Raw genomic sequence first — 23,059 nt, forward strand, 5'->3', positions numbered from 1 at the left:
GACAGTCCTGGGAAAATGCACCAGGCTGCCAAAGTGGCTGGCACCCCTATTTCTCCCTGTCTCCTTAACACTCGTAATTTCTTTTCCACAAAGCTAAATTCTTTTGCTCTTAGTATTCCTCCAGCCAGGTGGGATCCTCTGTCCCTTCCCTCCTCCCCATTAAGAAGCCAGTGACCCTGGAGTGTGTGTGTGTGTGGGGGTGGCATCTCCCTTTGTCCCCATCTTGCTCAGGCTAGGACAGCCACAGGAGAAGAGCAGCAGGACCAGAAGTGCAGCACCTGGGTGAGGGAAGATAATGAGCCACAGCCTGGGGACCCCAATCTGGGCATAGGAACAGAGGAAGACACTGGGGAGGGGTCCTTAAAATTCTGGAGCAACAGCCAGAGCAGCAGGGAAAGAGGGGTGGGGTGGGGGGCTCAGTAGAGTCCCCTGCACCTGATCCCTAGCTGTGCTGTGATGTCCTGGAGTGAGGGTGAGAGGAGAAAGACCTGGGATAAGGAGAGGCTGTGAGGCAGGAGGGCCAGAGGACAAGCACGTTCAAGAGGTGGAAGAGGAGGAGGCTATTTAAAATAAGAGGTCTGCTCCCACAGTGCAGCTGCAGGGGCTCAAGCAGGTAGCATGTCTGCAAAGGGCCCTCTGCTGTCTCTCACTCATGTGACTCTGGAAAAACCTGAATTCTGGGCCCCCACCTGGCAGCTGCCCCCAGAACAGAGGTAGTTCTGTTTCTAGCCTGTTCCCTGAAGAGAGAGAGCCCTGTGTGGGACTGAGGGAGGGAGAGAGCATAAGAGAAAGGCCTGGAGAGAGAAAGCAAAGTCTGCAGGGAGAGAAAGGAAGTGAGAAAGAAGAGTGAAAGGAGGGGCAGGAATCAAGGGAGTCAGAAAGGAAAGGGGAAGGGAGATGGAACAGAAAGCTCTGACTTTGGCAAGAGCAAAGGGAAGAGAGACAAGAGGGGGCCAGGGAGGTGGCTCAGCAGGGAGCACATGGGACCTGCAATGCATGAGGCTCTGGCTTCAGGCCCCTGCACTGCACATGCTGGAGCAGTTGAGCAGTGCTCTGGTGTCTGTCTCTCTCATAAGAGTGTGTGTGTGTGTGTGTGTGTGTGTGTGTGTGTAAATGGAATTCAAAGAAGGAAAAGATGGAGGAAAAGGGGATTGGCAGAAGAACTGGGCCTCATGCTGACAGGCTCTCTGGCCAGCTATAGCCCTCCCTGTGCTTCTTGCTCTCCCTGGGGACTGGTTTTGCCATGAGGCTCTGAAACGGGCTCCCCTAGCAATGGACAGTGGGTCCCAACATGGCCAGGGAGCAGCTCCTAAGAAAGCAGCCACCCGCCATGAAGAAGGTGCTCCTCAGGCTCTGGGACGGGAGGTGAGCTCTCAGCAGGCAGGGCCTCCATCCAGGCAGAGACTCAGATGGACCCAAAGGCCCGAGGGGAGAATCTGGCTCCCCCATCGCAGCTCTGCTCCCACCAACATAGCTCCAATCTCAGAAGAGATCTCACTCTGCAGTGCCCATGAAGACAGGCAGACCTGGGCAGGAGGTACACCTGGGCTACTTGAGCTGTGCTGGGTGTGGGGAGTTGCAGTGCTCCCTAAAAAGCAACCCCCCCAATACAGAAGAAATTCTGACTTGACTACATGACCACATGCAACCAGCCTCCCTTCAAACTGTCCTCTCATCATCTGCTCCTGTATCCCCCCTGAGCTCCAGCCTGGAATTGAGGGGTGGAGGTGACAACCCTTGATGCATCAGGCTCAAATGCAGGGACACAGGCTCTGAGGCACAGCTTGGGGCAGAGGCCTTTCTATTAATGGCGGCCACTTTCCTAAGAGCCTCTCCGCAAGTTCCTGGTTAAGGGAAACAGTTTAGGTTCCCGCATCACAGTCCTAGAACTTAGTCTGGCTATGGGGCAGCTCCTCCAGAGTCAAGGTGGGGGGGGGGGTGCTGGACCCCTGCTTGGTCGCCAACATCACATCCCCTCTCGCTGGGGCTGGCCTGTCCAGCCCTGCTGCAAAGGATGATCACTGTGAACCTGGGTCCTGAGGAAGGGTACAGCCAGGGAAAGTCCTCCATGACTGGAGGGTGGGGTAGGGGAGCCAGGTTCTGCCTCATACCTCTCCACTCCCCACTCCCTACTCCCCACCCTCTCCAAACCCTGCCCTCCCAATAAGAAATGAAAGGGGAGATACTTACATTGTACCAACTCTGGCTTTTCTGGAAGACAAAAGGAAAGAGAAGGGAGAGTTAGTAGGGTACGGACAGGCAGGGCCAGGGCAGCCCTGGACCCATAGCAGGTCACACACACACAGCAGAGGGCAGGCAGGAAGGGTCTGGACAGCCGATGCTTCCCATGGGACCACTCTGGGGGGCCTCCTTTCTCAAGTCAGCCCCAGAAAGGAGGTCTGGCAGCCCATGCTGGAAGCCCCCATGGAGGGTGGCAGGCAGCAGGCTAGCTAGAGCTCAGCTGGGAGGGCTAGGGCCCCATCAAAGGCATTTCTGATGGGGTGCGGATGCAGGTGGGCATCCAGACCTGGTACCCAGGTGGCACCAGACCAGAAGCAAGGACAGAGAAGCTCAGCCTCCCGCACTGCACTGCCAGACAAGGTGGCAGGTGCCAGGGAGCAAAGGATTGCTAGGAACCCCCCTCCCTAGCCCCAATGGGTTCTCCCTGAACAAATGGGTGACATCCTTCTCCTGCCAACATCAGGCTCCTTACCTAAGCCACAGGGCTGGGGTGTGTGGGGGCTCTACTTTCAAGGAAGAGTACATGTGCTAAGCCCTGCCCACTTCATGGTCCTTCCCTAGCCACACAGGGCAGGGGCTCTGCTGCCCAGCTCTGAGGACAAGAAACTGAAACTCGGAGGAAAAGAGGAAGCGGCCAGGCTAGTACCTGGTCTAGCCTGAGCTCTATGACTGGGAGCCCTTCTCACCATCCCATCCCTGTCTGGAAGGCAGGCAGCCAGAGACAGGGGTGCACGTGCACACACACACAAAGCCTGGCCTCGTCCATGGAGGTGCTGGGTCTACAGGCTTATATCAGGGTGAAGTACTTTTAGTCTGAAACCGCTTTCCAAGGGTGTAATCCAGGTGGGGAAGCACCAGAGAGAGCTCGCCTGCAGGCCAACATCTTACCCTCTGGGGCACGAGCAGCCCCACCACCCTCTGCACCTGCTCTCTGGGGGCCCAGCTCTCAAAGGAAGACGGAGCAGCTCTGCCTGTATCAGGGGTCTCCTGGGGGGGGGGGCTGAGTGTGAGCAGAGGGGAATAGGGAGAATTCTGTGTCCTCCAACCCCCACCAGAACACAGTTGGGTGGGGGCAAAGGGAAGGCAGCTTCCCAAACTCCCACTGCATGACACCTTTCATGGTCACTTCCCAAAAACTATCACCATGTTCCCAACAGAAAGTCCAACATCCCACGACAGACTCTTCTCTTTCTTCTCTTCAAAGGAAAGGGCCCAGGCATTGAGAACTCTGGGCTCCACTGCAGATGAAGCAGCCTCTGCATGGGGCCTGCAGCCAGGACAGGAATGGTGTGGCTCCCACACAGGGGCCCGGGAATGGGGGCAGCACCAGCAGCTGGATGAGAAAACTCTCTGCACCCAAGGAAGATGATGACGAGAGAAGCCACAGGAAACGGGCTCAGCAGGGCGCCATGGCCTTTGGTGAAGGCTCTGACACAGCCCCTCTGGCTTAGCGCCAGCGAAAATGGTTGTTCTCTTTTCAGGACAGTCACACACCTGCTGTCTCTTTCCAATCTGCTTGGAGACCAGAGCATCTGCATGACAAAGAGCTGCCTCCCTGCAGGACCCCAGGCTGTAGCTAGCCAGCAAGTGACTGCTTTGTGTGAGGTCTGCTCTCTGTAAGTGAAGTGTGCTCTCCAGTACTGAGGAGAGGTATGAAAACCACCATTAAGAGCAAAATCTTGTCCCCTGCCCCTCAGTCCCAGACTCTACCCAGAGCCATCCCTCCACCCTCCACCCATCCATAGTAGCCTGAGGACACCTGCCCTGCTGTATCCCTAGGCTCAGGGCGGCCCCTCAGAGGCTGATGGCCAGAGCCCATGCTCCCAGGTTCTGGGCCATGGGGCCACCTGCCTTTGCAGACACGCTGAAATGCCCTTACCACACTGAAAGGACAGAAAGATGGGAACCAGGGAGTGGGGGCAAGGGGTCTGCAGACAGGCTATCAATGAATCTGGCTAAAAGTAGGGAGGGTGTTAGGAAAAGCACTCTGAACACAGAGGTGTAGGGTGGGTTTCTACTGCTTCAGAGAAGAGAAAGCACCTAAAGGAACACACAGCCCCTAGAAATAGGTGCAAGTTGCCTAAAACATTTCAAAGGCTCAGGGAGGCTGGAGGGGGCACAGGGGATCAAGGAGGCAAGGAGCTCTAACGTGTACTGGGAAGTAGGGGCAAAATGCAGCTTCTTACTTTGATCAGCTTAAGTCTGTCATACTGGAAAGAAAAACCACACAAATTAGAACTGAAAAAATGGGAAAAGTCACTGAGCTAGGGTGACAGAGTACACCCAGCACAGAGCTAGTGGGGTGAAGAGGGGCTCAGGGTACCAGCCCACCCCTGCTGCCCAGAAGCTGCTGGGAGCAGGGAAAGACCTCTGCCCCCCTCTAGTGGCCACAGGGCATCACTGCAGAGCTGGGAAGAGGAAGTGAGTCTGGTTGCTCTTGGGTGGTGCAGACCAGATTCTCAGGAGGCACCTTCTCAACCTACAAATCAACACAGGAGAAGAACCAGGAAAGGGCAACTGCCACGGGGGGGGGGGGGGGGGGGGGAGGGTGGGGGGGGGCTGGCTCTGCATCTTCAGCTCCCAAGAGAAGCATCTGATGTTCCTGCTGCTCCTGGGGGGACAGGAACAGAACTGCAGGGACAGCTTTGGCCAGCAGTCCCTTCACCGTGGGCATGTTGGCTCAATCTGAGGTGCTGTTACCACCAAGGAGCTCCCCTTCTCTCCACTTGCCCTCTGCCCAGTTTGGCCTTCAGTTGCCACCTGGACCTACCATGTATCCTCTGTGTCTGTGCATCCTGCTGCTTCCCAGGCCCATCACAGACACAGCTACCTCCACTGCTGCCCACCACAATCATACTATTTTAAGTGCCCTCGAGGACGGCGTGTTGGGGTTGCTGCAGTGATTGAGAGTATGGGGTGTACAGGTGGCTGGCCGGGGCCTGGGATCAGAGAAGTGTCCCCTAAGCTTGGAGTCCCCAAAATCCCAGGCCCACCAGCCACCTCCCTCCTCGGATCCAACTGAAAACCACCCAGGATGTGGTCCGGGAGGTGGTGCAGTGGATAAAGTATCGGACTCTCAAGCATGAGGTCATGAGTTCAATCCCGGGCAGCATATGTACCAGAGAGGTGTCTGGCTCTTTCTCTCTCCTCCTATGTTTCTCATTAATAAATAAATAACATAATAAAAAAAAAACCCAGGATGACTCAAAGTCCCCCTGGCCAGGCACATCTCCATCCCTGGGGCACCCCCATTGCTCCTGTGGGCCAAGGGTCAGGCCTGGCTTGCAGATGAGCTGTACTCCTTTTCATTTCCCTTTCTCGACTCTCATCTGCTAGCGGTGGGAGACCTGTTCTTCATACCCACGCCCCAGAGAAAACTCTCCATGAGAATTCTTGAAAGTCCTCATTGTGGGTGCTCACCTTGTCCTGTCATTGTGGAAGAGCCTCACTACGCCTAGGGCCAGCAGGGGGCAGCTTCCCCTAAAGCTGGAAAAGCAGAAGTCAGCAGGGCTGGCCACTGTGTTGTCCCTTAGCAGACCCGGAGGGTGCTCAGGAGGCTGGGTAGTGGTCACCTCCAGACTCTGGCCCCAGGCCTGCCTGCCTCCACAGAGACCCGCTAGAGGCTCCCTCTCCTCTCCTCACAGCCAGGAAGTCCCTTCAAATCCTCTGAGCCAAGATATGCTTTCAGCCTGAAGGTCACAGACTGTGGGATTAGCCCACTGCCTCTTGTTCTTCTGTCAGGAAGGAGAACAGCTGCTGCCCCTCCTCCCCAAAACACAGAGCCCAGGACTGTTATTAAGCCATCCCTCAGCTCTCATTCCCTCTGGCTCCATCCACTCCCTTCCCTGTAGGCACTATTTCCTGAACCCTGACTTCTGAAATACCTACAGCTCACCCTCTGCACCCACCAGCTTCTCAAGAGTCCCAAAGCCCTGGGGTCTGGGCTGGTACCCTGGGACAGTCCCTTGGTCTGGTAGGCACATCTCTGCAGGGATAGGCAGGGGTCATTGTCAGAGTCCCCCTTCCCCCAGGTGTAAGCACCAGACACCCCACTCACTGTTCTCTGACCAGCACCTGGGGCCCTGAGGCCATATGCAGCCCTTCCTCAGGTTGGGTGGTGAGGCAGTGAGGAGGCTCAGCAGAGGTTCTGTGAGTGAAGGGAGGAGTGGGGGGCCCTGAGCTCTACACACTTGGGGACTCAACTCACCTATGGGAACTTGAAACCCTCAGTCAACTCACAGGGAATCACCTGCTAAAGCAGAAATAAGGTGTGTGTGTCAGGGGGAGGGGGTCTCAGGTCATGCAGCCTGATAAGATGGGGCTTCCTTCCTCGGTGCAAGGCAAGGAACTGCTGGCAGGATTCTGCTTCTATAAGGTTCCATGGGTTCCATGTAAGGAGGGACCTTCCAGCCAAGGCAGCATGTGGGGTGCAGGCAGAGACGGGTGGGGTGAGGGATAGGACGGGGCAGAGGTCAGGTCTGCTCTTGGATTTCAGGTGTGGTGGTAATGACCCCTCTGTGACTTCAAGACAGCCAGCTGAGGGACACTGAGCTGGCTCTGGGGGAAGGGGCCAAGCGAGACAGGCCAGAAGGGGGTATGGGTGAGAGGAAGGGGTCAGAGCACTACAGACAATTCAACACCGAAGGAGACCAAGGACATACGAAAGATGGCTTACTTTTGAGAGGCGCTTGTGAGACTAAGACCGTGCATGCAAAGAAGTATGGGGGGGGTGGTAAGGAAGAAGAGGGAGAACAAGAAATCAAAGACAAGTTCAGGTGGGAGTCCCAACATCCACCTCCCTCCCAGGGGCCCCCACCCCTCCCAGAGTCCAGTGGGGAAGAGAAGTTGAAGAGGGAGCTCTAGATGAAGGCACTGATTTCTTCCCCAAACCTGGGGAGAGGAACTAGGAGGCCATGGCTAGCCCAGACCCCTCCCCAGATCCACAGCTATCTGTGCCAGGCAAGGCCCCTGGGCTCAAGTGGGGGGCTCAGGCACAAGTAGGGGGGGTAGGTGCAGAGAAGTCCTGTCACTGTTCTCCTGGCCAGATGGGTGTCCAGTCAACTGTACAAAGACGGTGTGGGCAGGGCAGAGGTGAAACAGCTTTCTGCAATACTCCCTGAGGCACTGTGGTTATCCCCAGTGCCTTAGAAAGGTGCAGGCTAAGGGACACCTTCTGGCCCCAGAGCATCCCTCCTCCCCAGCTGCTGGAGCATCTCATCCTGGAGTCAGCTTACAGAGGCCCCACCTCTCTAGATGCTTGAACTCTCTGCTCCAGCACTGTTGGAGGGGTACCTGGGCTGCCCCTCAGGAGGGGGCTTCTCCCTCACAGCCCCCCCAGCCCATACTCAGTCACCGAGCGCAACTCACCTTGGAGTTTTTGCCCCCACTCCGGCCCGACTGTGAGGAGCAGCTGCGCTGCACACCCTGCTCCGGGGTGGATGGGGACTTGTCCGAGGAGTGGTCGGAGCCCTTCTCCACCATGGTGTCTCCGTCGGGGTTCTGCGGGGTGGGTGAGCGGGACCGCTTCCGGAGGATGGGGGAGCAGGCGGGCGTGCTGCGGTTTGAGTTACTGGCAGTGCTGCAGGGCACATGAAGAGGGAGTGGGGTAGAAAGGGCAGGGAGTCAGTCACAGAAGGCTGAAGCCAGGTCCCAGGTGCCAGCTCAGAGACCAGAGTTAGGGGCTGGGGAGACACGGGAGGGTGAGGAAATGGTAGCACTGCAGGGTAAGACCACTGCTGGCCAGGAGAGGGCAGTAGTGCCAACGTGAAGTCGACTAGGAAGGGGTGCGGTGGGCACTCTGACTTCAAATAACTAACCCTTCCAGGTCCCTCCCGCCATCCTCTGTCAATCTGTCCACGTTTTATCAGAGCCCCCACTATATGCCAAGAAATGTCTAGGGAAAAGCTAAATGTGAGAGCTGACTCACTTGAGATGACCCAGTACTATCAGCTCATGTTATAAATGCTGCAGAGCCAGTTTCTACATTTCGTTTGGAGCTACTGGCCCAGAAGGCAGCAAAATTCACCTCACTTCTCAGATCGCTCACGTACATACATATCAATTCATCAGGCTACTCACACTCCCTACAAAAGGAGTAATGAAAAGTACCCTCATCCCCATTTTAAAAATGACAACGAATGGGCAGGGAAAACAGTTATGCAGACTCTCATGCCTGAGGCTCCCGGGTTCCAGGTTTGATTCCCCATACCATCATAAGCCAGGGTTGAGCAGTGCTCTGGTAATATACATACATACACACACACATACATAAAAATTGAGTGGGGGAGGTTCAATTCCCCCACACCACCATCTGCCAGAGCTGAACAGTGCTCTGGAAAATAAATAAATATGAAGATAGATGTGTGGCAGAGAGAAGCTAAGTCCTCTGACCACAGGGTTCTGGCAGGCCACTTGTCCAGCCCACACGCTTTCCTTCTATGCCTCCTGAAGTTCCTGTGCCTCTGCCCAGGGCAAAGAATGGCACTGCAGTCCTCAGACCCCCCATGCCTTTCCCTAAAGGTAATTTTCTACAGGTACCATGTACCCTCCACAGTGCCAGTCTACTTACACTAACACTTCTGAACTACACAAATATTTCCTTAATATTCAGCTTATGCTCCAAATGAAACAGGAGGAGGAGAGAGTGCAGTTGGGGGTGGGGCGGGTGGGGGTGGAGCAGTGGATAGGGATGAACTCTCAAATCCAACAATGAGGCCCTGAGTTCCATCCCTAGAATTAATTGCATGTGCCACAGTGATTGATGCTGACTCTTTCTCCTTATCTCATAAATAAATGAATACATACAAACAAATTTTTTTGTAAATATTTATTTTATTTATTTATTCCCTTTTGTTGCCCTTGTTGTTTTGTTGTTGTAGTTATTTTTGTTGTTGTCGTTGTTGGATAGGACAGAGAGAAATGGAGAGAGGAGGGGAAGACAGAGAGGAGGAGAGAAAGATAGACACCTGCAGATCTGCTTCACCGCCTGTGAAGCGACTCCCCTGCAGGTGGGGAGCCGGGGCTCGAACCAGGATCCTTATGCCGGTCCTTGTGCTTTGCGCCACCTGCGCTTACAAATTTTTAAAGGAAGAGAGATGAAGAAAGGGAGAAGACAGCTGACTGCAGTTCACGTCTAACAGTGTTTGCTCTGAGAGAAGGGAGGAAGGAGGTGAAAGAGTAAAGCTTAAATGGAAGAGAGAGCTATCTGGGGAGGAGAGCAGGAGAGGTGGGAACCACGGAGCATGAGAAGAGGAAGCACGCAAGGTCCCTCTCATGCTCAGCAGGGACAGACGCTCAGCAGGACAGGCAGGACCCAGGAAGCTGCCCAGGCTGGCCCCAGTGCGCAGCAGGGAACACAACCATTTGCATGAAGAGCCAGCTATGACCTCAGGTGTCCCCTTTGGCCCATTTGCAATGAAAATCATGTGCCTTTCTGCAGAACTTTCCACCTACAGATTGACGGCAGAGACTGGAAGGACACCCCAAGCCCCAAATCAGCAAGTTAGGGTAGCGGCAGCGGGTGAGGGCAGTGCTCACTTTGGGAAGGAAGTTTCTGGAGAGAGGACAGAAAGGAGACCAAAGGAAAGGAAGACAGGTGTGGGGGGCTTCCCTTCTCTCAGAGAATTTACATCTATACTAACTGGAACCCACTCAGAGAAAGAGGCTCCTCAACCTCACACCAACTTCTCCAACGCCCTGGTCCTCTGACTCTGAGAAGCCAATCACTGCTACGACTCCCGGAGAAAGACTACTGTGCACCTCCCAAAGCCTAGCCCTAGAAAGGGACAAGAAGCTGGATCCCCAACAGTTCCTGGGGAGGCCTTGGGACACGCCTATGGTCTTTACCTTCCATACACAATGCACTTCTCTGATGTCAACCTCTGGACAAGTACTCCAAGGTTTGGTTTAACTGCTTTCCAAAGCTGCTTTGCTGGAAGACCTATCAGGAACTCTACCTCTGAGCAACAACCAGTTTGCTCAGACACATCGGAGAGCCATATCCACACTCAGCTGCTCCTTAGAGAAGACCCTCTGCGCACTCAAAGTGTGTGTGTGTGTGTGTGTGTGTGTGTGTGTGGTGGGGGTAGGGGAGGCTGCTGAGGAGATCCCTCCGTCCTTCATCCAACTCTGGAACTCTGGATCCCTGTTGATGATTGTCTGTTAGGGGCAGCAGAACAGCTAGCCTAACAGAAACTCACTGTGTTGCTCTCAGATGATGTGAGCCCCGTGTGGCATGAGTGAGAGACCGGGGCAGCCAGCCTGTTCCTGGGAGGACGCAACTAAAGGGTCATGATGGCTTGGCCCCAAGCACTGATGGATCACCCCCTCAACCAGACTGTGAAGAGCATAGGTATATTATTAGTGTTTTTTTTCCCAACTGATAAAGCTAAATTATTGACAGATGGACTTCCCTTGTCATTCAGATAGGGAAGTGACATGGCAGATTTAAATCTCAAAACCATGCTCCCAGAACCATGCTCCCAATGTGTGTTTTTATCCAGGAATAAGTAGGATGAGTGGGCACAATGCCAGACAGGCAGCCAGGTGGGTGGGAAGACCGAGAAGATCAAATTCCTGCCTCCAGTCCTGAACCCACTGTTTTGCTGTTAGGACTTCCTAAGAGTGGATTTGCCACACTGGACCATCTTCTCCTCTGGTAAAGCTCTCTTTGAGTTCCCCATGCTTGTCAATGAAATCTGAACCCCAAGCCATGGTGGGAGGTTCCTCCACTGTATTACCCCACGATGGGCCCCACCTTTGGCTACTCCTCCCTGCACACTCACAGCTCCCACCAAGGATCCCTCAGACCCCATTCATACTCTCTCACCCATCTTATCAGACTTTCTTTCTGAAAGGCCATTTTCCCCTCCACTTACCCAATCAACGTGGACAGTCACACTCAAAGACTGAGCTCAATGGCCCCCTCCATTTGTCCCGGGCTCCACCTCCATTCTGACCCTCCCCTGTACAAGAAGAAACACTGTTCTCTAACTCAGCAGAATCACAACTCAACACAGCAAGCACCCCACTACCCTGTGGACTTGCATGTCCTGCTGAGCAAATAAAATGAACCCTAAGTGTCTCCCTGTGTACAGTACTATGTCTTTCAAATACTCTCTACAGTGTGCCATTCGTCTGACCCTGTCACGACTGATCAAACTATTACAGGGTATTGCAAAATCTTTTTTTTTTTTTAAATTGTCATCACTGGGCCTTCACTGCTAAGCCTACTTTTATTCAGACAGAAGGAGCTACAGGGAAAGTGAGAAAGATATCACAGCATGCAAGCATCCCCTGGTACTGTGAGGGGATGCTTGAACCTGTGCATGGCTAAGCAGCACTATAAAGGTGAGCTATCTTGCTGGCCTGAGGTTTTAATGCAAAAAAAAAAAAAAAAAAACCGAAAAAACTAAACAAGAACAACAACGAAACCATTAGGCTTGCTGTGGAGAGGGAGGGGCATAGAGGGTGGAGGAGCTACTGTACTAAAGACCCTTATCAGAGAGACTCCTTGGGTGGGAGCCTAGTGGTCAGAGAAAGTCTGGCATCTTCTCTTTTTCTCACACTCTCCCCTCCCCTCTCTGCCTCTCCCCTTCTCCCCCTATCTGCTTCTCTCTCGTTTTCATGTGAACAGGGAATAGCATCACAGAAGAAAGGCAAGGAATCCAAGCTAGACAGTGTGGGGCTCTGCAGGTCAGGGGAGGGCAGGGTAGAGGGAGGAAGAGAATGTATTTAGGGGGAAAAGGTCTCCATTCCTCCCCTTGCCACACACAGAGGTGTGAAGGACTGAAATAGCATGGGCACACAGCACACCAAGAAGCCAGGTGGCAGTGAGGCACAAGTGCTACTGCTAGTGCCTAAGAGAAAAGTAATCTTAAACTCCCTGGTAAGAGGGACACCCCACCCCCAGCTCTTTAACCCACTGCAGGAGGGCCAAAGTTCATTCACTCCCTTGCCACCTCCTTCGTCTTTTTTTTATGTGTGCTTAAATTGGTGTGTCATGGCCTATCCCCTCTGTTTTTGCATTGTTTAAACTGAGGTGCAGAGAGACCAGCACCCTGCCCTGTCAGTCCAGCAGTCACCTGTACTACTGAGCCACCTCCCCGGTTCCCATTTCCCTTGCTTCTCAGATCTCTACAGAAAAGATTTTTAAATGAGGTTTCTGGGGTGTGAACACCACATCTCCACTAAGATCACCCTCCCTGTATATATTGCTCTGGCTGGAGTTCTGAGGCAACAGGAACATATAGGGAAAGGACAAACCTCCAGGGGTACTACTGTGACTCTACATCACCACCACCCACAGCACAACTTGCCTGTCCTTCTCTCCCAGGGTGAAACCCAGTGGGGTCCTGAGCCATGGGCTGGCCCTCAGCAGACAGCCCCTTGATCAGTCACCCACACATTTCTGAGCACAAGTTATTGTCACCTGGTGTTCCAATGGTTCCCACTTACCCTGTGCGTCCTGGGAGAAATCAACCATCCAGAGCTTGCAGAATAGGCACCTGTCACCAGGCACCCCTCCACTGCTGGGTCTCAAGCAGCTCCTGTCCCCATTCTCTAGCCACAGTGTGCCCTGAGGCCCTGGCTCATGTCCACTCAGATCCCCAGTTCTCCACCCCACACCTGGACACCCCATGAGCACCTCATCACTCATCTAGCTCTGTAGGGCCTGAGTGATCAAACAGTGGCGAAAGTGACACAGAACACTGGCAATCCTCTCTAAAGGAGGCCTGATGCATTCCAGGGCACTCTGGTCGAGTAGAGCTTTTCTTTTTTCTTTTTCTTTTTTTTTTAAGTTTTATTTATAAAAAGGAAACACCAACAAAAAACACAGGATAAGATGGTAGAGTTCTTTAATCAGACATTTTGCAAGTCAGTTTCTAATGACATATATTTGATAAGATAATGTCAGGTCAGGATTAATCACCTCTCCTTAGCCAGTAGGCTCAGCTTTGAGGCTGGGTTTTGCTACTTACTATGTGGCTTGGTCACAAAGATCCATTTTTTTCATTATAAAAAGTGAGAAGGGACAGGGAGATAGCTCACTAACAGAGCACCAAACTTGCAAACTTGAGGTCCAGGTTCAACTCTGGACACCACCATACACAGAACTGAGTGGTGCTCTCATCTCTCTCACTTTATCACATAAATACATGCATACATTTTTTAAAGTAAGACTTATCTCTGCTGTGTTAAGCAAAATGACACAGGCAGTATATTTAGCACAATGTCTGCTTGCTACATGCTCAATAAAGAAAACTGAACTGTTGTTTTATTAAGAAGGATCTAGGGAGCTGGGTTATGGTGCACCTGGTTGAGTGCACGAATGCACATGCTACCATACGCAAGGACCCAGGTTCAAGCCCCCACTATGCACCTGCAGGGGGATGCTTCATGAGCAGTGACACAGATCTACAGGTGCCATTCTCTCTCCCACTCCCCTCTCAATTTCTCTCTAGCTTATTAAATAATAAAATTGAAAGGGGGGAAAAAAGGGATAAATGGCCACCAAGAGTGGTGGATTCATAGCGTTAGCACTGAGCCCCAGTGAGAACCATGATGTCAAAAATAGATCATCATCAACAACAATAGTAATAATATAAAATAAAAAAGAAGGCTCTAGTTCCTTTTTATATAATGTGGAATAAATACCCCTGCCCCCCCTTTTAAAGAACTTATTTATTCATAAGAAAGGAGAGAAAGAATCAGACATCACTCTGGTACATGTGCTGCGAGGGACTGAACTCGGGACCTCATGGTTGAGAATCTGATGCTTTATCCACTGTGCCACCTCCCAGACCACCCCTTGCCCTCTCTCCTTGGATCGTTACATGGGCAGTCTTTGAGTGCCCTCAAACATTACTTCCCATACTGGGGACCAGCTTGATCTGGGGAGCTTCTGAACAGTGCAGAAATTTAGCCTCACTTTTACTCAATAAATGGAATTTCCCATAGTATGTCTTAGGAGTCTGCATACGATACAAACATAACTTATCAAACCACATGGTGGTATCTCTGATGTCCCCTGGAGGGTTCTCTGAGTACTGGGGTGTAGCATTTTGTTCAAATCTCAGGGCTGAGAAATAAATTTCATCACACCATTAGTAGTGAGAGAAAAGTTTTATCAAGTGTTTCCCACGTGGGCACCATGAGATCCTGGTGAAATGTGTCCTACATGTGTGTCTGCCCAATCTCTCCAAAACTCTCTCATGTCTCTCAAGTCTCTAATGCTTTGTTTGGGCTCACTGTCCGTCTCTATATATTTGGTATGTGTGCACTCCACTCTGTCAAGTGTAAATATCTCATGGGTTATACATAAGCATAAACATCTTTTTGTTTTCCTTTTCCTCCTTTGTTTTTCCCTCCAAGATTATCACTGGGGTTCAGTGCCTGTTGGGTCTGCTGCTCCTGGTGGCCATTGTTTCCATTTTTGTTGTTGTTGCCCCTGCTATTAAATAGGACAGAGAGAAATGGAGAGCAGGGGAAGACGGAAAAAGGGAGAGAAGGACAGGCTTGTTTCACTGCTTGTGAAGTGACACCACCCCCGACCCCCCGCAGGTGGGGAGCTGGGGGCGTGAACTGGGGTCCTTGCGCTGGTCCCTGCACTTAGCACTATGCTCACTTAAACCAGTGTGCTACCACTCAGCCCCCAAGCATAAACATCTTAAGAGACATGATAAGAATTGTTATCTCCAATTCTAGTGATTATATCAGATTATATGTTTACGCTCAAATCCTGACCTTAAAACAAGCTTGTAGGCATCATTCAGGAATATCTGATAAGACAGGCTTCATGTTAGCCTGAAGGTCTGTCAACTACTATCTATGTTTACCCTGGTATGGCCAAAATATCTCCTGTAGGCTACAGACAGAACTACAGAGAAGGCAAAGAGTTTCTGACATGTATGGTACAATACAAAGCTGTTAGTAATTAAGAAAAACAGTTCAGTAGAGAAATAACAGGCACTATAATCAGGGGTTCTCCAACAATAACTGATTCTGAGCACTGTAAATTTGAGACCATTGTTCCTTAGAACCAATTGTTAAGTATCCAGCATAAATGATGCATCTGGCCTCCATGATGGGAACCTGCTTATGGCTCTCAAAGTATCAGCTAATCAATGAGTACCAGGAGGAAGAAATCAGCAAAGGAAGTCCCAAAGGAGAAGAACCCAAAGTTGCTTTGATGGAAGTGGACATGAGGGAGTGGCTCCCAAGGTAAGGCTTTGAGTCACTACCTCAGTGCCACCCATCTCTGGCATGGTAGCAACAGTACCACCAGAGCCTATGCCATGGCCAAATCTCAAACACCTTGTCCTGCCCTTTGGTGGCATCTAGTAAAACAGAGCCCAAGAGAGCTAACAGTCTCCAAATCCTAACAGACTATTCTGTGATCCAGCCACGTACCTTCCCCTCAGACCTATTCTGGAAGTTTCATCCACAATCCTCCTCTGTTTTTTGGAAGAGCATGGATTTTAAGAGTTGGTCCCACTTTGAACTGTCACCCCCAGAACATGTTCCAGCTTCTGAGACAGGAAGACCACAGGCACATTTGCATAAAATTTGCATGGAATTCACATGCTACCTGCCCAAGCCTCCAGGGTCTGTCCATCAATTGTGCTTTCAGCTCCCCTCTGTGCTCTGGTAGGTCACTGGCAGTGTCTCTCACCCTTAGAAGAGCACAACGCAGTAAGTGGGAAGTGAAACCCAACCAGAGCTTTGTAGAGGGGAGCCCAAATCACCAGTCCCAAAAGGGTCTTTGAAAAGTTTCCTTGGACCTTTCTCCTTAAAGAACAAAATGTTAAACTCAGGAGAAAAAACAAAAAACAAAAAACACCAACTTGTTTTATTCCTGCTCATAAGCTCCCAGAGTTCTGAATTTTGCCACTTACCCACAAAAATAAGGCCAAGGGGGGCTGAGCGGTGGTGCACACATTACCATGCACAAGCATCTGGGTTTGAGTCCCCACTCCCCACCTGCGGGGGTGGAGGGGTGCTTCACCATCACTGGTGAGCAGGTCTGCAAGTGTCTATTTTTCTTTCTCCCTATTTCTCCCTCCTATCTCAATGTTTCCCCTGTCCTATCAAATAAAATAGAAAGCACCAGCACTGAACCCCAGTGATAACTCTGGTGGCAATAAGAAAATAAAAATAAAAGGCCAAGGGCTAGGTAGCCAAGGTGATTGTGAGAGGTGGAAGGGAACCCCCAGTTCTCTCTCTGGGGGGGGGGGAGGTGACAGGTCCAACAGTGACATGATTGTTCACCAAGAAGTTAATAGGCAACTGAACAGCTCACTGCCAGGCCCAGGCCCATAGTGGCTGGCACTCATTAGTGCTCAGGGGCTCCCTGTATGTTTTAGGATACTGGGGGGAAAGGGTGTTGAAAGGTTGGCCATATATGGAACCCACTTTTCTGTGCCTATCTGTTGTAGAGCCAGATGTTGTAGTGCGCGGGCCGCAGAGAAGAGAGAGAGAGGGTCCGGAGCGAAGAGGAAACACAAATCTTTATTCGCGCTGGCACCTCAAAGTTGGGTGTTAGAGAAGCAGGTTGGGCCACGTGGAGGTAGAGAAAATGGCCGCCTCACGCAGTAACCTTTCCTGCGTCTGAACACCAGAGTGGAGGGCCGGCAAGAGAGCGAGGTGCGGAAAACAAAGGGTTTTTATAGGAGTAGCTTTCCCGAGAATGGGAAGGGGGAGGAGTAACCATAGCACTCCAGGATAGGATGATAACTCTCATGAGAATGGGAGGGGGGAGGAGTAACCAGAGCACTCCAGATATCGCGGGGATATAGACAATATCCTGAGGGCACAACATGGCTGAACAGGCACTCCGAGAATGTCCCAACTCTCGTGGGAACTAGCAGTAGCCTGAGGGGACAACATGGCAGATGTGACTGCATTGGCACAATTTCCCAGCACCTATCAGTTGGCAGCTAAATCTGATGATGACTCTGCCATCTAGTCCAATTCTTTCTCAAAGGGAGAAAGGCAGCTGTGCCTTTTATGTACAACTGTGATTACCTGGTGGAAGAAAGGAACCAGACACCTTGTAAGACAGCTGCCTTACTGTTGTTGCAGCTATTATGAAACCAAAGTTCTCTCCCCAGCTTAGCCTAAAGTTCTGTCAGAAGCACCTGCATTTCAGCAGATGAGGGACTATGGGATGGGAGAACAGAGGGCCAGGATACGCTGTCCTCTCCCGTCACCATCCACCAGCTGCCCTCAGAAACTTCGAGGGCCTTGTTCCTTCTCCTCTCTGGGTGACTTGCTGACACTCCCTGGAGCCTTCCAAGGTGAGCCTTTGGGCAAAACATACGGAAGTCTGAAGAAAAGTTCTGTCAGACTGTTGGAACCAAGATGGTGGAGGCAGACTTGCCAGCTCAGTCCAGTGGTAGAGACCCCTCCCAGCCCATTCCCACCCTGCTCTGCTGAAGCCTTCTGCCTCATCTGCACAGCCTGACCCTCTGCACACTACAATTCCATCCCAACCAGGCCTACCATCCCCTCAGTGTGACCTCAGTGTCAGGTCACTTCCTCCAGCCAACAGACTCCAGTTATGCACCCTCCTGCCCTAGCTCCCTTGAATTCCTATGGGGAGTCAAAAGAGCACTAAAAAAAAATTCTTGCAGGGCCAGGGAGATGAACTTGCATGCAAAATAGATGTCAGGTTCCTTACCCAGCCAGGGCTGAGGACTCTGGTAAAAAATAAATACAAATAGGGCAGGGGTAGATAGCATAATGGTTATGCAAAGAGACTCTCATGCCTGGGGCTCCAAAGCCCCAGGTTCAATCCCCTGCACCACCATAAGCCAGATTTGAGCAGTGCTCTGGTAAAAAAATAAATAAATAAATAAATTGAAAAAAAATACATACAAATAAATGTGTAAATGACCCTGACATGGGGAGAAATGAACAGTGGTAGAGCTCATCCTAAGCATTTGCAATAGTTGAGTTAATAGCTAGAAGCTTTCCCATGAGGCTTCTACTTAAGCCTGGGAGGGTTACCTGGTGTGGGGAAGGTTCTAGCAGCTAAACAGGCTTTTTTTTTTTTTAAAAAAAAAGGTTATTTGTTTTATTATTGGGTAGAGACAAGGAAAGAGAGAGACAGAGAGATGCCTGCAGCCCTGCTTTGCCACTCGTGAAGCTTTCCCCCTACAGATGGGAACCAGGGGCTTGAACCTAGGTCTTTGTGCACTGTAATGTGTGCTCTTTTTTTAATATTTATTTATTTATTTATTTATTTATTTATTTATTCCCTTTGTTGCCCTTGTTGTTGGATAGGACAGAAAGAAATGGAGAGAGGAGGGGAAGACAGAGGTAGAGAGAAAGGTGTCTACCTGCAGACCTGCTTCACCGCCTGTGAAGCGACTCCCCTGCAAGTGGGGAGCCAGGGGCTCGAACTGGGATCCTTACACCGGACCTTGCACTTTGTGCCACCTGCACTTAACCCGCTGCGCTACCACCCGACTCCTGTAATGTGTGCTCTTAACCAGGTACACCACCACCTGGTCCCCAGTTGTAACTAAGTGACCAGTTAAAGTATGCTTCTAAATTCTGCCTCTAAGACCCCTTCTGTTTCATTGGTTTAATCCCCCCTGCTTAACACTGTATTCTATTTACATAACCACTGTTAACTAAGCACCGCCCTGCCTCCAGGGCATTGGTTTAATCCTCACTGTTTTGCATGCTTTTTCCTTCTCCCCACCCCCTATCCTACGTACATCCTCTTCGGACCTGACTCTTCCGCCTCAGGATAGATAAGGACTAGATTGTGATTAGAGATAGTTTAGATTGCGCTGCGTTCCACATGAATAAAGACTGAACCACGTACCACTCAACCATGAGGCCCTGGTCGTCTCTCTCTCCTGCCTACGAAGCTAGCACGGCATAATGGCGCCTGAACAGGGACCAGCACCTGCGTGGGACCTGGCCCGCCCATCCCCCAGATAAGTGAACTTGGCTGCCCATCCGCCATGGGAGATGCGCAGAGATTTCTCCTGGGACTTTCTGGACTTCCTCTCCCGTGTTTCCCGCAGAGAGGGACTGCTCTGGCTTGGGGGGGCATTCTCCAGTGCCCTGGCAGTCCCCCAAAATGGAGACACATGATTAGTTCTACCCTCCTGATTTGATTCTTTCTTCGATAGGAAGACGTTTTTAAAAATGGATACCTGCAGCAATCCACCCTACATGGAATTTCAAAGAGCTTTTTGGACTAGGACACCCTCCTAGTCCAAAAAGGGACTCATGATGCTACATGGTGAGATCTGGAAAATCTGGTTCAAGGTAAAAGAAGCAAAAGCTGCCTACGGCTTTTCTCTTGATTCCCCCCTCGTTGTTCTCTCTAAATATCTTACGTTTGCTGTCTGCTTTCAGTTGCGTTTCATAAGAGAGTGATTTGAATGACTAAATTTTTGTATGACATTGACTTTACAAAAAAAAAATGCTGGACACAGCCATGATTTCTAGAGACATCCCGAAACAATCCAAAAATTGTTTTTTTCTCTTTTGATTTTTTTTTTTTATGTCTTGGCATAAATGTAAAATGTTTAATCCTAAAAACTGTATGAATATGGGTGGGGTAGATAACATAATGGTTATGCTAATGATTCTCATGCCTGAGGCTTCTAACCATGGTTCTTCTATTGAGCTTATGCTGTTTAAACAACCTTAAAAAGTTTTGTTTCACAAGTAAGTGAATTATAGCTGTCGTCTTCACATGAAAAAACATCTGCTCAAATGGAACCCCCAGAAATCCATTTGGATCCCTGTTCTCTGAAATTGCCCACAAGATGGCATGACTACAGCAGCCCCCCCCCCCCCCAAACCAATGATGTGGCCTGACACGACCTGAAGAAACTGATTCACAGACTCCAAAGCTCACTCTCGACAGAAAAGCGGAATTACAATGGTTGACCTTCCCCATCGAGACAGATGTGCAGCGTTTCATACCCTGGCATTTCATCCGTGGTCATCTGCTTTGGACTGACACTTCTATCAAACTTACTGGCACACCTCTTGGACACTTTACACAACTTTACAGCAGTTTCCCTTTACACTGTTGGTTTTCTCAAAGACTGACCGCAGCAGTACATGGACTTTGCAGCCAAAGCCTTGGGACTCTAGAGGCCACTCCCCATCACCTGCAGGCTCTGCCCACAGAGGCAGTAAATGCCCTTTGAGACATGAAATGCCCCCAGAAGAAAGAGATGCCCCCAGAGGCAAGAAATGCCCTTTCACCTGATAGGCCTTGCCCTTTGAGGCAAAAAACGCCCCCTCAGGCCTCCCCTTGGCATCACACTGGTTCTTGCTGCTCTCTTACTTGTTCCTCCATGTCTTCTGCCAGTTCTTTTGAAAATGCCTGTACGATACAGGTTTCTGTTCACCCCACACTCCTGATACTATGGCCATTAGTTAAAAAGAAAGGGGGAAATGTTGGTATGCTTCTAAATTCTGTTTCTAAGACCCCTTCTGTTTCATTGGTTTAATCCCCCCTGCTTAACACTGTATTCTATTTACATAACCACTGTTAACTAAGCACCACCCTGCCTCCAGGGCATTGGTTTAATCCTCACTGTTTTGCACACTTTTTCCTTCTCCCCACCCCCTATCCTATGTACATCCTCTTCGGACCTGATTCTTCCACCTCAGGATAGATTAGGACAGGATTGTGATTAGAGATAGTTTAGATTGTGTTGCATTCCACATGAATAAAGACTGAACTGTGTACCACTCAGCCATGAGTCCCTGGTCGTCTCTCTCTCCCGCCCGCGAAGCTAGCCCAACTCCTGGTTCCCCAGTTGGTGAATTTACTAAGTGACCAGTTAAAGTGAGGGTAAGGTCCAAGGGTAACCCTTGGCCAAGCACTTTCACCACCCTTCTACAGTGTGAGAGGTGCTGGGTGGACAGAGGGCTGATAGGCTGTGGTTCTCCTGCTCTTACTACCAAGACTGGAGCCCCTGCCCAGCCCTGGCTCCCCTGCAGCTTCTGTTCAGTTTGGAATTCAATCCAGTAACAAGCATGACAAACACTGTTTTTCATTTCCATGGTGACCAAGGCCTGCAGTAGAACGAGGACTCCATGCCTGAAATGCCAAAACAGCCTGACCCACTTTCCCCTTTCCTACAAAAACAAAGTTGGTATGGGTCCCGCCAGAATGGAGGGAGGAGTCAGAGGCCTTGCCACCTCTATGGACACTGGGAAGAGTAGAACAGACTATGGCAGCCTTGCAAACTGTCATGTTGCCCAGATGCAGTGTCTGAAGCCAAACATGAATGGCTCTCCTGGCCCTGCCCTGGCTGCTAGAGAGGGCCACCTCACTTGCACATCTCCTCAGATGTCACTTCATGACAGGCAGCCCAACTCCTTGTGAATTCAAACTCAGGAACTACTGACACACATCCATTGTGTGAACTACTTACTCCTCACCTCCTGGGTTCCTAGAACACACCATCCACCCTGAGCTGGGACATTTTGCCCTTGTAAATAGAACTCTCAGTCTGCAGTTTCGAATTTTGGTTCCTTTCAACTGTCAGATCAAAACTCAGGTGCTACCTCTCCCTGAAGTCTGTATGAAAGAGCCCCTTCTAAAGAGCCCCTCTGCCCCCTTCCTGGCATCACTGATAGCTGAGCTCTTGTTTTGGTACTGCTGCACTGTTTCTCCTTGGTGGACAGTGCACACAGGGCTTCCCAGGGCCATAGGCACTGTGCAGAGTACAGTCACTGTCAGCTCCACTGTTGACCACTAGGGTGGATGGGTTGCTCTCAAGCCTTATCCTACACTGCTCTCTTGATTTGGAATGTGAATTTTGGATCCATGAAAATAAAAATAGGACATCACTTTGCCTAGACACTAGGGTTCATGAATGAATGTAAGTTCTGAGCTGCCTTGTGAAAACAAACCATTCTTTCTGCATACCTGATCCTTTGTCTGCAGAATAATCACAACCAGAGAGGAGGCCAGAGCAGCTCTCTGGCATATGCAGAGCCAGGGATGAAGCTCAGGACATTAAACATGCAAGTTCTAGGCTCTACCGCTGAGCCATCTCCCTGGCCACAGACAATTATTTTGCAGTTGACTCACTCACTCAAGTCTAAGTGCAACTCGAAACAAAGCATCTCGGAAGCACCAGTGCTCAGGGAATGAAGACCTTGTCAGAGGAGAAGAATAAGATGCTGCCTGCCCCAGGAAACTTCTTCCTGGAAAGAGACTGACTTCGAGGACACGAACAATGGAAATAAGACAGAGGGGAGTTCAACTACAGCAGGGGTGGGGAATATTTTGTTTCTGCCAAAGGTCATTTGGATATTTGTAACATCACTGGAAGGCCATACAAAACTATCAACTTAAAAATTAGCACTTAGTATTGCTTTGCAAAACAGCTCCTAGATTTTTTTGAGTTTTGAGTCTCGCCTGTGGTTGCCTTGTCAGCCAGAACACCTGCTTTCACGGACCTGTGGGCTGGGTGTTCCCTATCCCTGAGCTACAGCTTCCACTTTATTCTTCTAAGTTTGCTCTTCAAGGGCAAGAGAATTGCTATGTCCACAATGGAAATGAGTCTGTGAAGGATCCAGTCAACAGCTGATGCTAACCATATCCCATGCCAGGCCACACTCTAGGGTGCAGGGACACAGCACCGACCTCTGAGGAGCCCACCCTATGCTATGTAACTCGTTAGCACCATGCCACAAGAGCCACCTGGGTCCCATCACCTGCCAAACGAAGTCAGGGGTCTGGACTCAGCCTCTGCCCCATCTCCACATGGAACCTGGGGACAGCAGTACTTCTGTGATACTTCTGGTGACCTGGGTACAAATT

The 23,059-nt window shown here is 50.8% G+C and overlaps 1 protein-coding gene across 11 annotated transcripts in view; it reads right to left on the minus strand.

Moving 5' to 3' along the window:
* The window catches only part of GRAMD1B (GRAM domain containing 1B), a 205,319-nt gene that overhangs the window by 33,717 nt on the left and 148,543 nt on the right, over positions 1 to 23,059 (minus strand). For 6 of the 11 annotated variants that reach the window (XM_060179855.1, XM_060179858.1, XM_060179862.1 and 3 more), the window contains 3 exons: positions 7,609 to 7,819; positions 6,917 to 6,937; positions 2,191 to 2,211 (listed from right to left, as the gene is read on the minus strand). In XM_060179855.1, the coding sequence (XP_060035838.1) occupies positions 2,191 to 2,211; positions 6,917 to 6,937; positions 7,609 to 7,819 (253 nt within the window). Of the gene's footprint in view, positions 1 to 2,190; positions 2,212 to 6,916; positions 6,938 to 7,608; positions 7,820 to 10,439; positions 11,205 to 23,059 lie in introns of those variants that run through there. The other 5 variants (XM_060179857.1, XM_060179856.1, XM_060179865.1 and 2 more) reach the window with 3 other exon arrangements.

Source organism: Erinaceus europaeus, chromosome 20, assembly GCF_950295315.1.
Source record: "Erinaceus europaeus chromosome 20, mEriEur2.1, whole genome shotgun sequence".
Lineage (NCBI taxonomy): Eukaryota > Metazoa > Chordata > Mammalia > Eulipotyphla > Erinaceidae > Erinaceus > Erinaceus europaeus.